The 18,085-nt window shown below is 43.0% G+C and overlaps 2 protein-coding genes and 1 non-coding gene across 4 annotated transcripts; all 3 read right to left on the bottom strand.

Annotated features, from left to right (window-relative positions):
* Positions 1–619: 619 nt before the first annotated feature.
* Positions 620–13,046, bottom strand: ppp1r18 (protein phosphatase 1, regulatory subunit 18). Of its 2 annotated transcripts, XM_037092413.1 has the most exons (4): positions 12,261–13,046; positions 7,681–11,612; positions 3,844–4,048; positions 620–1,759 (listed from the first exon to the last, which is right to left on the bottom strand). In XM_037092413.1, exons 2-4 carry the CDS (start codon positions 11,554–11,556, stop codon positions 1,740–1,742), a joined length of 4,101 nt encoding a protein of 1,366 aa, XP_036948308.1. In that variant the 5' UTR covers positions 11,557–11,612; positions 12,261–13,046; the 3' UTR covers positions 620–1,739. The 2 variants fall into 2 exon arrangements, with proteins under 2 accessions (XP_036948308.1, XP_036948306.1); XM_037092411.1 differs by having other exon boundaries at positions 623–4,048.
* A 545-nt stretch (positions 13,047–13,591) lies between these two features.
* On the bottom strand, positions 13,592–17,669 carry nrm (nurim). Its single transcript, XM_037092415.1, has 4 exons — positions 17,450–17,669; positions 16,342–16,535; positions 16,082–16,258; positions 13,592–15,490 (listed from the first exon to the last, which is right to left on the bottom strand). Exons 1-4 carry the CDS (start codon positions 17,598–17,600, stop codon positions 15,185–15,187), a joined length of 828 nt encoding a protein of 275 aa, XP_036948310.1. The 5' UTR covers positions 17,601–17,669; the 3' UTR covers positions 13,592–15,184.
* Positions 17,066–17,138, bottom strand: trnak-cuu. Its single transcript has one exon. It is a non-coding gene; the product is annotated as a tRNA-Lys (tRNA).
* Positions 17,670–18,085: the final 416 nt, after the last annotated feature.

An 18,085-nucleotide genomic window follows, 5' to 3' on the forward strand; every position in this document is an offset into this window, starting at 1 on the left:
ATGCTTCATCCCTGAAACTTGTTACCAAGGCTTAAAGGTTATGTAAGTCAATAAAACCATAATAAATTATAGAAGTATTGAAATTGTCATAAATTGAACAAAAAAAAAAACTTAAAATTGGACGTTTTTCTAAAAAAATTTAATTACATAAAATAAAAACCGAGTAAAAGTACAAATATTGTGTACAAGTAACTAATACATGCTATACAAAGCCTGAACATATTGTTTGACAGTATCATCGGGTTATATTAAATGGACCTCAGTTCAGTTTACATGCTTTTTCAAAAAAGTTTGAATAATGATGGGTTGCATCCAGTCTGTGTCTGTGTTTCCTTTTATTTATTTGAATATTTTCATGTGTTTTACTCCAATTTTCAGCTCTGTTAATCATCTCAAGACCTCTCAGATCTACTTTGGGACCCACTTGAGGGGCCCTGACCCCCTGTTGGAAACCGCTGGTCTACGGTGATTGCATCAAGGGGTTTGACAGATCCTGGCCTCACTGTTGTCAGGATACAAAGAGGTGCAGTTGAATTATTTTATTCACAAAAAAATAACATAATGCAGACTCTGGAACATTACTTTAACTTTAGGAAGAGAGAGAGAGAGAGAGAGAGAGAGAATACATTTTACCATAGTTACAGTATTAATCTATATGTAACAAGTGTGTTAGTCCAGTGATTAGATGAGAAGCATCAAATTGATCTGCACATACTGCCAATAACAAATACAGGAAGAGACAACACTGTTTTCAGAGATATTTATTATAATTTTTTTCTCTTGAAGCCAGCTTCTTCAACCATCATAGAAAAAAAATTAATATGCACAGACTTTTTCTTCCTTCACCAATTAAAATATTAATTTAAAAACATGGAAAAACTCTGTATTTATTTCATTTACTGTATTATGAATGTGATAAATCCAAAGAGTCAGATATCGGCTGAAGTTTATATGTTAATTGAATTTTACATGTTTCTTCTCTCTCCACTTCCACATGACAAGAATACAAGTATACCTTTATTCATATCCATACATATTAACTCAACTGTTACCGGAGTTGTCGTTGTGAACAGTAAGGCTCAATTAGACCACTCAAAATCGTCCTGTACACATCACGCCGCCCGTGTTGGTAACGTTCAACACAACACCCACTGAGAGACGAGGTTTTCCCAAAAGGCTTCAGACAAGAAAAAAAATATATATTGTATATAGATATACAAATATCTATATATAACTGATCTTCATATCATCTGTATGGGCAAATCCAGCAGGCACATGAGACCAGATGATATAAACATCAGTCTTCTGTGCTGAGGCAGTGCTGACTTCACTTTAGAAAGTACAGAAAAGAAACTCAATTATATTAACTAAAAGATTAAATCTTATCAGTATCATCATATTGCATAGACAAGTGATCTTTCAGTGCAGACCTGAGGGTCTTTTATAATATGTACCTTTAACTTATACATTCATATTTTTTTCCCTCCATTCCCCTGAAAATAAAACTATCCTCTCCACAATAAACACAACGTTCCTCCTCTTTCAACTGCATAAACCAAATTGTACTGGACATTTCTTCCATGACACTCATTCATTCTGATGTTACATACCACAAGGGTTACAAACACTCACTTCAACACGTCAAATTAAATGAAACATGATAACAATCACGTTAATTTCATTCAACCAAAGTGTTGGTGATCTCATCACATGGGCAATTTTGGCGAGGTGACTGGCTTCTACCGAGGGCAAGACTCATCTGGAAGACAGAGAGACGGCAATGGAAGGTAAATAGGTGAATCTAGGATTCTACGTCTAATTTTTTTTAACTTCTTCCCATTCACCAACAGTGACATTTATGGCTTTGTGAGGTCCATAAATGCAACCATACCATTCCATTCGCTCTCTAATAACATCAGTTCATCAAATTTACCTTTTCCATTGCTGCATTTTGAAAAACGACGTTACATGAATCATTTAGTCTTTGCCAACACTGCTAACCTGATACCATCTGAAAATGTCAGTTTGTTTACTGAAAGAATAAAGACAGTTAATCCAGTTTTTTTCTTTTTGTCAACAAATCCTAAGAAAAAGACAAAAGCTAAAGCCCGCTCATACCACAAAATCTACTTCCTGAAATGGAACAGCCATAATCAGTGTATTTTCTTCAGGGGGTGAAGTAAAACTGAAAGTAAGCTTTAGACCACTTTCATATGGTGGCCATTTTCCTCCACCCTCACGTGTTCATTATCATTCCACTACAACTAAAGAGACAATGGATAATGAAATCTGGAGGGACATCCGGTCATATATCAAGGTTAAACAACATATTGGTAGCCCATTAGCTTCTGTTAGCTAATAGCTAATGTTAGCAGTCAACTACTTCATAGCTAAAGTTACTGTTTGACAGTGTCACATTTTGGAGTATTGCTGAAAATAATCTCTGTGGTAAACACAGATTTATGATACTTTCATGTTTTGTTCAGCAAGATTATCTTCACAGATGAACAACACGCTGAAGGTGAGGCTCGCTCAGGGTGTCATGCAAGCTAGAACCGCCACTGTCAAATGCTAACGTTAGCTAACTGGATATCAAATATGTTGTTTTCGCTTTAAATATGGCCTGATATTTGTCTTGATTTAGACTATACATCAACCACTTTTTGTTGTTGTTGTTGATCATTAGGCAGGGAAATGATAATAACTTGTCATTTTACACAACTTAATATATCATTTGAGCTGCCCGGAGGAAAGTGGCTGCAATGTGAATACTATCTTGGTGCTGCACCATAAACTTGTAACGTAAGCAGTCAACCTCTTCCTAGCTAACATTACTGTTCGACAGTTTTACACTCCACAATATTCGATTAACTTTTTAACTATCGGCACACATCTTGGACACATTTATTCAAGCCTGGGAGTGAAACACACTAGATGTAACCCAATGGTTAAGCTAACTAGGAAGTGGTTCAGTGCTAATGTTAGCTAATGGGTCATTAAACATGTTTTTTTGCTTAAAATGTGGCCTAGTGTCCCTTGGGATTTCCCCTATACATTGTCTTTTCAGCTGTTGATCAATTAGGTGGTGCGATGATAACAATTTGTCATATTCCCGATGTTCATAAGACTCACAACATGGAATGCTGCAGTACAACATTTGAGCACCCCAGAAGAAAATGGCTGCCATATGAGTATGGTCTATTGTTGCGTATCAGCTGTGTGGCACTATAAACCTTATTTAAAATTCTCTGGGATAAACTGCTCCACAGAAGAGGAATAGTATACATTGCTTGGAAGAAAATGTCTGGGGAAATAAACAACACAGCGAAGAGAAAAGAAGTGGTGCTGTTGTGACTGACAGGCTAAGTTATTCTTTTACATGCTTTTTAAAAGGAAGTTTTCTGTGGACTACTTTTAGCCACAGTAATACACATTAGTTTTGGTGGTGTGCGTTGAAATGACTTGACAATAAACAACTCACAAGAGTGCACGAGTGACTTATTTCTATCTTTATAACAGCGGAGCTCAGGCTACAATTGGCTTCACAAGAAATAGTTGTTAAAGTACACATTTTTGATTTGGGTCTTTTCTTTGTATTTGTTGACAATAAGACAAATTATTGCCAAATATATATATATATATATATATATATATATATATATATATATTAAGGAAAGTTCAGGCACTCCAGCCCTCTTCTGTGGTGGCAAAACTGAAAATAAACCTCTTTGACTCACTATAGTCCAATGGAGAGTCTGTAAGTCATCACAAACGACAAAACAATCTGAATCCATAATCTCTCTTACTACACGTTATGTTTTTTGAGGAGGGGGTGACACTGACCCACTCTTAGACCCCGTCCCATAGCATTCCCAACGTTCCTTTTGGACACGATCGTTCCTCCGTCCACTTTAACCTCCTCCTCCTGCACCTCCTCTCCCTGCTGCCTCCACGGCTCGTGAGGGTACGGGGTGTAGGCCAACATGGAGGTCTCTGATGGGTACTCGCACACCTGCTCCAGCTGGTCCTCGTCGAAACACACCTTTCCCTGTAAACATGAGTAGAGACAGGATTATTTTTACAAGTACAGGACTTTGATTCAGCAGACCGCTGTTGGTGCCACGCTACCAGCAGTCACAGGGGAGTTATTTTAACTTACTAACATGCTATGTACATTGTGTAGGTACATTCATAATTGAAGTTGCGTAATTATTTAACCCAGACCACAATGTTTTCGTTTTCTTGCCATAGATCCGATTCGCCTGTCGCTGGTACGCTGCAGCCGTCATGTTGTTTTGGGAATGCTGATATGTGATCAACCTCTTCAGTGACACAAGAGCAGTAAATACCTCTATTAGCATCCTCACATGCATCATTTGGACATAAAGTTGTTCATCAGGAAAAGATATGCTGATTCTCCTCTCTTGTTCTTCTTTATTTTTCATGTTTATATTTACCTCTGTTTATATTTTTCTGGTCTTCTATGAAGAGAGAAGTATATGCTGTCAACTGGCTACTACTGTTATTGGTCAAAGCAAAATCTTGTTCATCTTGCTTGATTTGTTAGTGGCTGAGGTTGGTATGAAAGATACTTTTCAAAAGATCTCAAAAATCCTCATTAAAGAATCACAATTACAGTTTGAAGAGGAGAATGTCTGTCTGGCTGCACAGATACTACAGGATGTATGGCTGTTTTCAAACTCAGTGACTTGTTTTAGAAATCAAAGCATTGCATGAAAATAGCAAAGAACACTGGAAAAATTGCCAAATTTAAATGCCAGTGTTCAACCCGGTCAGGGCAGAGAGAAGCCTACTTTCTGCACCGACAAGTTCCTCTGACATGTGCTCACACGGTCAAATGTAAACAAGCTTTGAGTCACTGCAGTAAGTCTCGGTCTGTCTCTGTGAGATGTTCGTACTCCGTCAGTGTAATGTTAGCTGACAGAATGAGGCTTATTGATTGCTCAGGTAAACAGCACGTATGCACAACAGGAAAAAAGGAGAACGAAGCTAGCTGGTGTTTAGCTAATCTTAGCCTGGACTGACGGATACTTCTGTGGAGTTTGTTTACTGGAAGGTCAGCGAGGTGTAAACAGACCCGACATAAACGGGCCGGAGAGGTCAGTGCAGTGTGTCTTATAATCACAGCAGCAGGTTTCGGACGAGTGCAGCAGTAAATACACCCGGAGGTGCAGACATGATCTGGATGGAGCCTGAAACACATGGCACACAGGTTACGAGTTTACCGCCGCTTCTCCCTGACAATGGCCGTCTGCAGAGGAGCACAGATAAGAGCTCTGCATTAGCGAGGCTGGACGAATTGCGCTAAGGCGCAGGAGACTAATCCTCCCCCCTCTGAACCTGATTAACCCAACGCAGCGGGACAGCAGAGCCAGCGGGAGCGACAGAAACTGAAAGAGTGGGAGAATAAAGGGAGCGAAAAAAAGAGGGAAGTTTGACGATCATACTTCTTCACAGGCTCAATGTAAAACTATTACGCTTCTGTCTTTGTTCTGCAAAGTTCACATCACATGCCAGACCGACCCACCATCTGATTGAAGAATACAATCCGACCCTTTCAGAAGAGTGTATGAGATGGCTTAAAATATAGTAAAAGCAGGCAAAAATGTCTATTATAAATGAATAAATAGATTTGAGGATTCTTTACATTTTAGTTTAAACAAGAATAAACATTTTTGTTGTCAAGAGTCTGAATCAGGCTGGTGCCCGAGGCAGTCCAAGATAAGAAAGCGGGTAAAATGGAGAAGAAATAGAGGAGGTCGTAGACGAGGAGCACGCAGGTCACCCCCCTCTGTGACATGATGGCGTGGTTCGGATGGGGGAGGGAAGGAGGCCTGACGTCAAACAGCCTGAAGGGCATCAGTGAGAGAGCGACAGGTGGTCAGAGAATCAGCACTGTAAAGTGGTCACTCGCTACAGCTCAAGACGGCTACTTATAGATAAACGATTGTTTATTTAAAGGGGTTTACATCTAGAGAACAGCATCAACCTCTAGTTTCTCTTTCCCTCTTGTGTCAGTGACTGTAGTTCGTCTCTTGAAACAGATTGCCCAGTGCTAAAAGTGTCTGAGCTGCAATTGGCAATATAAAAATGGGCACATAATCACTTCCTTGTGTCGATGTGTGCCTCTCGGTCGAAGGAAGTAGAGAAGTTTGAAAGAGGAAGTGAGCAAAAACATGCAGTGTGACAGGGAGTTTCTGTTCGACCAAATTTGAGGCTTATAATCATCTTTAATCCTCTCAGTGTGAATGTCAGTCATTTTTTTTTTTTTTACACTGCCACATCTCTCTGTAACACTTCTTTGTCTTTCCATTTCACCCACGTTAAAACCACGAGTTGGGCGGCCTGCTGTCAGTCAGGCTCAACCGTGCAGCGGAGGGTCAGCGTGGTCAAAAACACTTTGCCAAGACTCCAGTCGAACAAACCAAACCCCCGCTAGGAAACAGCCGCAGATGATACAAAGAGAGATTTGTCTGAGAGGAAGGGAGAGCTGACTCAACAGAAATGGCAGAATTGGTGCGAGGGAACAAGGAAGCGGTCTGCAACACGCTCAGCTGTAGACTGAGGTGAACTTACAAGCAGTTTTAATGACGTGGAGAAAACACATGCATACAGTGAGAATCATCTTCGCAGGATCATGTCGTTCAGGGTATTTCTGCTCTGCTTGACAACTTTGTCATCCAGTCTTCTCCTTTATTACGTAACTGCTCATCTCATCTTTCTCAAATGACAACTGGGTGCAGGAAAAGTTAAAAATGAGGAAACAGAAAAATTAACTCCAGTGATATTCACGCCGAAACCACTCGTACTGAATTACTGTAAATACCAGTGTGGTCTCACGCAGACGAGCATGTGACATTAGGTAGGTTGACAGACTGCAAAAAAAATGGGAGGAAGGAGCTGCCATTGTGGTTTCAGTCTCAGAAGCCTGCAAGAGTAACTGTTTTCTTCCTGCAGAAGTTTTAAGAAACTTACTGTTTCTAAGTCAAAGACTAGGAATGCTTCCTGGACCCAGTTTGAGTTTGTAAGAGGTGCTCAAACCATGTTTTGACTTTGAAATGAGTTTGTTTTTAAAGTCCAACATGACCATGCCACGACCATAAAGGCATCTTAACACTCTAAATGAGCTTTGATGATTGATGATGATTTCTAAAGCAGCAAGGACTTTGCTTTCACTGTCTTTCTGTGATAAACACAACCTTCCAAAAGTCATTTTTTCCACAGCCCACACGTTTGGCTATATTTATCTGATTATATATGTGGTGAAATCACCATCATGGGGTAAAAGTCAAACGTCGGCAAAGATTTAGACTGCAGGCGCAAATGGCAAAGCAGATCACTCCAGGATTTTATGGCTAAGAATCAAGATGTCGTGCTTGATAAGGCTTTAATAGGCTTAGGTCGCTCTCTGTGATCGCACTTCTCAATCAAAAGGGATGTTCTCGCAGTGAAAGGGGAATCTGCTTGACAACGAGGGACCATCAGGGAGGTTGCACAAGGTGATGCCCCGTGGACCACCTCTGATGGACCGACCGTCCCATTAAAATCTAGCTAAACATGACAAACACGGGAGACTGTATGTTTGGTTAAGAAGCCAACAAGTTTGTTGGTGTGCATACATTTATCCTTGAAAGGCAAACAAACACAGTTTCCACTCACCCTTTTTCGGGTCCCTCTGTTCTTGATCAGACACGACTTCTCCAGGTTCTGATATCCGCCGATCACCTCAATCTCCTCCGCTGTAGGGAACTTCTTCTTTGCTGGCTCGGACTCAGTGGAGGTCGTCTGGGCCTGCTGCGGTGAGTTCTTGGCAGGTGTCGACACTGCTGACCCCGTTGGGGACCCTGTCGCTCCTGCTCCTCCTATGGCAGTCTTTCTCGGAGTGATTGTAATGGTGGCACCCCTCTTCCCTTTCCCTCCGGAGGCACTCCTGATGGAAAAGAGGACGGGCGACGGCGTGGGAGATGGAGAGACACTAGGAGACTGGGAAGGAGATGGGGAGCATGGAGAGCAGGCCGGGGTGGGGGCGCTCTCTGCGGGTTTCAGGGTATTGTCCGGGGATTGGCTCCTGAGATGTGAAGGGGTGATGGTGATCGTTTGGTTGGTTTGTTTGAGCCGAGATGTCGGAGAACAAACGCGCTGTGGAGACATTTTAGGGTTTTCTTGCTCCTTCTCCTCGGTATTAACATCGTCCTTTTTCTGATGCTTTGAAAATCCTCTGGGACTTTGCTGCCCCTTCGTTTCTCTATCGTTAAGAGGAGTGTTTGGTGATGTAGAAGACTTCAGCGCTTCCTGCTCTTTCAGCTGAAACTGCTCTATCTGTCGCTGTATCGTCTGAACCCCACTAATGTCCTCACCTGAGAGTGCTTTGCTGTCGCCCTGCTGGGCGTTTGACTTCAGGGGCTTCACTTTAACAAGGTGCACTGATGGGATGTCTACAGTCCTGTCCCTCACACACAAGCCCGATCTCGAGCCGACAGTTTCCAAGTTGTAGATCCGACTCATGGCTGCGAGGGAGTTAGGATGAGATTGCAAAGGGGAGGTAGATTGAACAGGATCTGGAGGCGATGTGTATTCCTCTAACTCCTCCTCTGAGAACTCCTTGTCCGCCTCCTCCTGTTCTTCTCTGTACTCGTGCTGGTCCCGGTGCCGCCTCAGCTGCTCTTCAACATGTTTCACGGTGTCGTCTTCATCGTCAGATACCAGGGAGCTATCAGAGTTAACTTCTGAGGCAGTGGTGGCGTACCCGCTTGTTACTTCCTCTCTGACAGCTTGTGAGTGTGGGACAGAAACGGGAAGTTGAGGGCAGGTTTTCAACACGGCGACTTCCTGTGTGACGTCAAAAGCAGTCATGGATGTCTGCGCTGCTGTGTCTTCCTGTCCCCTCTCTGCTTCGACCAGCCTCTTCCGCATATGAGCTGCAGCTTCCCACTCTTTCTCTATTTCAGTTCCCCCCTCATCATGCCCGTCCTCAGCTGTGACATTAACCTCTGCACCTTCACTCCCACCTCCATCTTGCGCCTCTCTTTGCTTCAGCCTCTCCAGCTCTCTCTGCCTGATTTTCTCTCGCAGGGACTCGATGCGGCTCAGAGGTTTACCGATCCTCCAGCTGTCCCTCCTCTCAACCTTATTACCTTCTTCCCAGTCTTGTCCCTCATCGCTTTGACCTTTTTTCTCAACCATTTCTTCGGCAACATAAAACACAGATCTGGGGATCTGAATCTTGAGCGGAGAGTTCCCCACGGGTGCAGTCCTTTTTGGAGATCTCGGGGTTACATCGTGGACGAGGTTCTCTGGTCCAGTGTCGCTGTATGTTTGCGCCTCCGGTTTGGTCACTTCATAAGCAGCCCTCTCTCCTTTCTCTTTGCTATAAACAGTCGTGTCTCCTATTTTTTCTATTTTACTTATAAGATCCTCTGTCTGTTGGGACAAGACAGAGTGTGTTAGGTAAGGTCCTTGCGGCCCAGTACCACTCCACTCCGGCCCTCTGAGGGGGTCTCGAGGTCGATCTGTGACAGGACAGACTAGACTGGAGCACTCAGTGAAAGCTGATTCATGTCTCGAAGCAGGATAACTCGGACTTGTGAGCTCCGATGATGCGGCAACAGGTGGGATTGTGCTTTCGAATCCCTCCTCTTTACGAAAATCAGACACCTTTTTGTCGCAAACTTGCGCCTCAGTCTGTCCACCCGCCTGTGGGTCTTTTCCTACACTCAGCTCTACGCTCTCTAAACTTTTCTCACTTGACAGTCGTCTCACCTCTCTTTCAGCTCTTGCTCTCCCATCCTGCCTGATGGGTACTCTTCTAGCAAACGAGATTCCCTCTGTGTTTTTAACCGATGCCACTGTGAACCCCTCATCTCCATCCGCATCATCTGCCTTCTCCGCAGCTCTTACATCAATAGGCTCAACTTTCTTGACTGCGCTCTTGTGTTCATCCTCGTTTTTAAAAAGTCTCTCTCTCACCTTTCCAAACCTGTCTTTATCCAAAAGTCGTGCATAGCCCTGTTTGATCTTCGCCGTGGTTTCCTTCCCAAAGCATGCTATGTCGACCCACGGCGCTACGCTCTTCTCTGAATGTATCCTGTCGCGCATCTTCCTCTCATGAAACCCCTCGTTGTCTAAACCGTTCTCCTTGGCACAGAAGACCCGGTCAGAGAAGCTGGACGAGCGTTTCGGCGCGCCTTTAAACAGCATATTCCTCCCGTCTGCCTCACATTTTTGGTCATCTTCATCCCCTGAAAATTTTCTCATCACAGGCCGGAGGAAATTATCAGAGCTTTTGGATCGAGATGGAGGCTTGGGGTGCTCTCCGAATTTACTCAGCAGCTGGCTGACCCTCCCTCCTCTGTCAACGAACACATTATCATCCAAGCTGTCCTTCCTGTCTTCTTTAATAACTGTTGCCTGGCCCCATGGTCTCTCTTTCTCTTTTTCTCTCAGCCAGGACATGTCCGTTCTGTGCTCTCTCGCCATACTGTCCCACCTTCCCTCCATGCTGCCCTTTGTCTCTGCATCGTCTCTACCTGAACCTTTCCCACCTCCTGTTGGCTGCCTCTCTTCAGGGCTTGCCGAGGGCTTTATGATCAGAACCTCTGAGGCTCGGATCTCAGTGACGCTCCCTCCTCCGGCCAGGATCTCCCTCAGGTTCATCTTCATCCCTCTTTTCCCCTGGAGGTCCTCCTCGGGCCGCTCCCCCTCCGCCTCCCTCCATCTAGCCCTTCTCTCGTCGCTGCCCTTCCTCTCCTGCTCGATGATGATGATGTTGTCGGCTCTGATTGTCCGAAGACAAGGGACGCCAGGAGAGAACGTACCAGATGGCGGCTCTGCTTCATTTTCCTCTTCATCTTTTTTCACTTTGAGGAAATCCCGCTCCCTGCCCGCGTCTTTAACCGACTCTTTCCACTGGCTTTTGTCTTTCTCCCATCCCTCCCTGCTCGTCTCTTTTTCTCTTCCTTGACTTCTGTCCCGGCTCTTCTCTTTTTCCCGTCCCTCACTTAAATCTCTGAATCTCTCTATTTTCAGCTCTATATCTCTTCCCCTTCCTGCCTCTCCATCTTGACCCCGGGGACTGGATTTTTCTTTCTCCCTCTCTTTAACTTCTGGCTCGTTGGCTACCTCCGCATCCCTCCCTCTCTTCCATGAACTCTGCGTGCGAATGAAAGGGTTTTCGTGGACTGGAACTATAGTTTCCACAGACACCTGACTCACTTGTTCTGCATCCAGCCATAGCCCCGGATCTGGACTAAGTGACAGTTCGCTTCCCAGATTGACCGTCATAAAGCTGTCCGTGTCGCTCAGACCATCAGAAGAAGATCTGACATCCACCTGCAGCAGACAGACGTCTTTCTCCTTCTCTCTGTCGCCCAGATTGTCCTGCTTCGCCTTCCTCCGCTGGATGATCCCTCGCTTCCAGGCGGGCATGCTGGCAAACTTCTCCTCCTCCTGCTTCTCCCTCCGCTCTCGCTCCTCCTCCTCTCTCCTCTTCCTCTCCAACAGGAGTTGCTTCCATTCCGGCAGAGAGGAGACAGACATAACAGAAGAGAAGCCGGGATTTGGACAAGATGGTTTTCTGTTTTTCCTTAGAGCGTCTGGGAATGAAAAGATGGAGTAAAATCAGTTCCCTCTCACAACAAGAGCTGCAACAAGGAGTCGATCAATCACTTAGTCGATCAAAAGAAAACTGCCAACTAATTTCATGATTGATTAATAGTTTAGATCTTTTTTTTAAGCAAACAGGTCCAACATTTGCTGGCTTAAATTTAGGATTTGCTGCTTTTCTTTGACATTAGTAGTAGAAAATGAGCCTTGAGTCTTTGGGTTTTAGACACTTCAACATGTCAATTCCAGCTCTGGAAATCATGATGAGCATTTTTCTCAACTCTTGACATCTTACAGACTGAACAATCAATCGATTAATCGCGAAAATTATCATTAGCTGCATCCCCACATTAAAAAGAAGTGTGCATTAGTCAAAACTGCGCATTATTTTACTCCCAAGTGCATCAAGTTGATCAGCATATTGAATGTTTCATTGCATAAAAAAAGATGCACATCAATGCAGAATCACGCAGTGGTACATTTGTGCAGTCCTAGCTGTCCTGATGTCCACTGAGTTTAATCTTTTTACGCAGAACAACATCACAAACTTCATCAAATCAACACGTTGTGCACATACAACAGACACGAACTTTTTTCCCTGCTTAAGTCTATATCTCAGAATGTGTAATCGAACTTACCAAAACCCCAGCAAAGATATCACAATATCCGCCTCGACTGTGTAGTTGTCATCGCCACTTGCGCGTCCTGGCTGTGCGTAACGCGCTCCCCTCCTCGACGGAAAACCTCCCTCGCCAATAACTAAACAGATTAATCTCTGCTGTCAAAACGGAGGATTTTAAAACGCTTCACGACCCAGTCAAATCACCCCACGACCGGACTGCGCATCCGAGCATGAAAACACCTCCGTCGTCGGTATAGTAGTAAATATTCCAGCCTGGGAGCTGCAGCACTGTAATCCGATAATTACATTAAATTCCGTCAGGAGAGTTTAGTGGCACACACCATATTGTCGGACCTAAGAAAAGGCGTTTAAAGAGCACAGCCGTCTGCCCAGGCCGGGCTCCAACCCCCACCCTCCTCCTCCCTGCCTCGTCTCATCCCTTCTTCTCGCACGGCTAATTGGAGAAGAGATGGAGGAGGAGGAGGAGGAGGAGGAGGAGGAGGGCTGTGATGTCAGGAGGGCAGAGCATGGAGCAGCAGGAGTTTACCTGAGGAAGACCAGACATCATCTACCTCCCTCATAAGGAATGTTTTTACAACTACTTTTATCTGATTATTTGCACTTTTTACTGAAAGGGCATCCTATCAAGTCTCCTTCTTACTGTGCTCCACCCAGAAAATGATACTTATTCCAACAAGTGAATAAAAAACATGGTCAGATCTGATTCTGATCCATGTTGGAGGCTTTAATTGTCTTTGCAGTCTTCACAAACCAAAAAATGTAAAGTTCATATTTCAAAACATACACAATAAGTAGTCTGCCATAATGTTTCAAACCATATTCAAAAGCTAATGTACAGAAATTGATTCAATTTATTTACAAAAGCTTTGTGGCTCAGACTCCTGATATATAAATATACTTTTTTAGGCTTAACCCAGAGGAGATTTGGACCTTATTTCAACAAATTAATGAAAAATACAATCCTAAAATGGTCAGAAGTCTTTGCAAACAAAATAAACATTTTATGTGCACAGTTCCGAATATATTATGGTAATCATGTAGTCTGCAATAATGTTTCAGCCCATTTTCAAAAGCTGATGTATAGAACCTGATTCAGTAACTAAATTCTGATAATGTTGTGGCACAGGCTCCTGATATGATATGATGGTATTTTTCTTGTGGAAATGATTTAAAAGATAATAATAATGATAGCAAATAGTAATATTAAAAAGTGGGTGGGATTTGTCCCACTTTCCTAGGCACTCATGCTGCAAATTAACAAAACTTCTTAGGCTTTAAAAATAAACAACAGACCTCATTTAAAAAAACATGAACAGAACAACTCGGTCTGGAAAATACTGGAAGTTATTATTGTTACAGTGAGGCAACAATGCAGACATGTAGAAACTAATATTAGCATTAAAAAAAACATGTTGAATTAAAAAAAAAGAATACAGTACTTTCATGTTCAAGAAGTGATGACATTTTAAAACAAACTTGTTCTTAATCCTGTAGAATATAATTGGTCTGACATTGCAGCTGAACACAAAACAAGGCAACCATGCAAATAAACATTCGGGATCACAAAGATGCAACGACACCTGTTTGTCTTTATAGCTGCAAAATGTGAAAAACAAAGCTGCATTTTTGTATTTTAGGCGATGGGACATTTACATTTGACAGTAGTGTGCACAGTGAACCTGCAGTGGGCAGCTGGAATGTTACAGCCTATAAATAACAAACTATATGATAAACAAAAATATAAATCAGCTGTATCAGCATTCATTAGCAGTATATAACCATTTAATACATAAATGTGTGGGTCTGAAAACTTAGTAGTCAACAATAACTTGACTTCTCCTGTGCATTGTGATTACTGTGCATTAACAAAAGTACTTAATAATGTCTGTATAGCTGTGTTAAAATACATTTTAATGTGTTATAATCCATTAATTAAATGTTTGACTACTGCTCGTTATTTCTAAATAGAGAGATTCCAGTAAAGTGTTACTGCATTTTGTATCTATGCTTGTGAAATAAATATTTGGATGGTCTTATAGCAAAATGTTAAATATAAAATCGTTTTGGGACAAAACATTCCTCGTAAATGTAATCAGAAAATAGAAATATATTCAAAAATATAACGATCACATTATGTTCTCTCTGAATATTAACATTTTACAAAACACAACTTTAATACCAGTGACATATTGAAAATACTGACTAAGTAGAAGAAGGCTTTTGTGTTTATAAACGGTGAAATAAATTGTCCCTTTTAAATAAAACTCCCCCAGATCAGTCACCTGGATAAAATGTTGGCACATGATGTTTCTGCAAAGCAAAAATAAAATTCACAATTGTACACGTCATAGACTACGTACCGTAATAAAATGTCTACAAAAAAGTGTCATGTCGCGTTGACATGTTTTTGACGTGTCTGCAGTATCAGGAGGTGGAGAGAGATGGGGGTGGAGCTACAGGTGAGAAGGCTGCCAAGCCAGTGACCACAGTTTGAGACTGTGTTTCCACATTTGTCACTGTGAAACTACTAGATATTTTTAAGGAGACCACTTTCCAGCTGTGTTTGTGGCACCCAAAACTGACTTTTTAAGCCAAAACTCGATCTTCTATTAATGTGCTTCAGTTTAACCAAACCATGAGGAGAGGACTGTAAAAATAGATAAAGCTCCAACAGAAATATAAAGTTTGCACATATTCATGTTTTTTTTACAGAAACGTAGAAGTTGGACTCTCCCTTTCTAAAACCCCACATGCAGTCTACAGTAATTTAAAAAACACAGTGTCGTTTTTCAAAGAATACAGTTTGCTTTTCTTGTGTTAAGCACAGCAGACAACCAGGCTCACCGAGAAGCCAGTTACAGTATTTCTAGTTAATATGAAGGCGGCGGGCGGCTTCACGTCACAGCAGTAAGAACACCTTCACTTCTCCTTGTGGTTGCCGTTGTCCCACTCGCTGCCCCGCTGTGGCTCACTCAGGAGCTGCATCTTACTTTTAAGCTGGACGCAGAGGTAGGCTAAATCCTGTTTGTCCAGGGAGTGTGCCAGGGCCAGGTAGATTGACAGAGTCCCCGCCAGCAGGAGCCGGTCCAGGGACAAGGCCGGCAGGAGCCACAGCACGACACCCAGCTCCAGGCACACCGGGTGGCGGAGGTGAGAGAGGAGGCGCTGGGCACGAGGAGACTTGTGAGACAGGGGGTCCCCTAAACCGAGACACCTGTAATACACCTGGGAGACCGGCGAGACAAATTAGTTTAGGCAGCAGCACCGGCAACAAGTCCAGAGAACAAATGACAGGTTTTCATAATCACTCATAGTCACGGATTTCACGCCTTGATAGACTCGATTTAATCCTCCTTAGTTTGTCATGTTGCTGTTTTGGCATCAAATCAAAATGAAGATATAAATCATGATTAAAGATGAGGATTTAGCAGATAGATTAACTGAAACGTTGATCCTTTTAAAGCCAAACAAGGTGCCGCTGATGGATGGTATATGGGGTGAGAAGTTCAAGTCTGACAGATTGTTCCTGGAAACGAGTCGTGTTGAAATTCAAATAATTGCTTAAAATGTCTCAAAAATATATTTTGATATATTTCATCTTCTATATATACTCAGGACAAGATCATTTCAATCAGCACTTAAATTCCTTCCATTAATTACATACATAACTTTTACTTAACCTGTGATTTTCTCTTAAATCTATATTGGTGAGCATTGTTCAGAGGCAGCCTGAGACCTAAACTTTACAAAAAAACATTACAAATCAGCCAGATTTTTACTGATTTGAGTAAAACTCGCCGATTAAGACCTGGTTACCTGCTTGATGCCCAGCAGTTCTGGGTAATCAAAGATCATGAGGATGCTGCAGATGATCGCCCAGCAGAGGAAGTGCAGGGAGAAGCAGAGCAGAGGGAACCAGATACTCCAGGGTGCATGACGTACTGACCACAGACAGGGGGCGCCGGTCACAGGCTGCCAGTACCGCATCAAGATCTGAACTCAGGAAACAAACTGTTATCATAAATCCCAAACTCTAAAATGTGAAATGCATTCAATGGGAGCATGTGTTTCTGTACCTGGAGCGCCAGTGCTGTGGTGAAGCAGTATGCCGTCCTGTTCAGCGCTCCCAGCACTGACTGGAGGGCCTGTTTGACCGGTGACCAGGCGAGCAGACTGTGTTGTGTGGTGAAGAGAGCCAGCAGCCCCAAATCCACCACGAGACACCTGAGGACAGAGCTGTCCTGCAGGGCCACCGACCACGGCACAGAGTCTGACGTGCGAACAAGAGGAGGAAAAAAGAAAAGAAAAAGAAAGGTCACTTCTGGAGTTTTCAGGTTAAACTATTTTATCTTTGTCTTTTCCTGCAAGAGAACAGCCGTTACTGATACACAACCAGTGTTCAGTCTCCTTGATTTCTAGAAATCGGGTACTGGTATCGGCCCTGAAAAAGCTGTATTGGTTGACCCCTGATAAAATCTCAGATGTACTGGAGCTGTAGCTTATTCAAACAGTAAAATTAAATCACTTGCAATGACAAAATAATCTACATGTAAAGTCACTTTTTCCACTCTGTTGTTCTTCAGTCATGGCCCGATAACAGGCTGTGATCCATGAAAGGGAAGCATGAACACACAAGTACTGTTTGCAAGCACTCAAGCATTAACATGCCACAGCGATCTCATACACACCCCAGGGCCTGAAAAATCAGTTTGTATGCCTGATAACAAAATCACAGGGCCACAATAAAGTTGTTCCATTGATATGTTTTATAAATATTATTCTAAAAGTGAAAATGCTAACCGCCCAACGTGGGGCTCGAACCCACGACCCTGAGATTAAGAGTCTCATGCTCTACCGACTGAGCTAGCCGGGCGCTAATTTCGGTCGGTTGGTGGGTGGTATATGTTATTTCCCCAAAGTTGAACTGATTTACGCGCTTATGCTCCAACACAGCAGCTAATTGATCTACACTGGGTGACTTTTGTTTTTTTTGTCCTCTATAAACAATAGTTTAATTCATGTTATAAAACACCGATAATTATAACGGAGTAATAAGCGCGAGTCAAACCCTGAATGTCATCCCACGTCAACCAAGTTTCACTCATAACTCCTCACTGGAGTTAGCTAACTTCTCCTGGTCGCCTGCCAGCCGCACTGAGCGTTTCAAACCCACTTCAAACTTACCTCGACAGAGAGTCGTGTCCCCGGTGATGTTGTGGTAAATGGGTCGAAATGACAGAAAGCGAATGAAGTCTGCGCCGGATATGAAAACAAACGCGAAGTTCAGCAGTGACACGGTGCAGAGGGCGCAGCCACGTACCGTGACTGACGCCATTTCAATCAGCGTTTATCTTCATTTAGCAGCTTCTTCTTCTGGAGCTCTTCCGGGAGGGAAGAGGCTGCTGCAGTACCGCTCACAGACACACGGCGTCGCTGTTGTGCGGCGCAATCAGTGGGGGAGAGAGCGGGGTCAATTATTTAGTTTTCTTTATTGACGCTTATGTGCACCTCAAATTTAAATATCAGGTTTTGTTATTAACCGGAAAAACTATTTACAACTTGGCAGACCCACTTATTTAAATTAATCTTGGCATCCACATAGACAGGGAAGTGTGGCGTTAAAACAAATATGAATAAAAGTAACAACATCGGGAAATAAAGAATAAGTAACCTCAAAATGAGAAAGAGTAACTCTTTGGACAGGGTAACATAAATCAAATTTGTATGTCACAATTTATATCCCAGTGGTAAACTAATGTGAGCATTAATAGGAGCCTATCTGATTGGAAATACATCAATATATCGATCTTTACATTCATT

Source organism: Acanthopagrus latus, chromosome 3, assembly GCF_904848185.1.
Source record: "Acanthopagrus latus isolate v.2019 chromosome 3, fAcaLat1.1, whole genome shotgun sequence".
Taxonomy (NCBI): Eukaryota; Metazoa; Chordata; class Actinopteri; order Spariformes; family Sparidae; genus Acanthopagrus; species Acanthopagrus latus.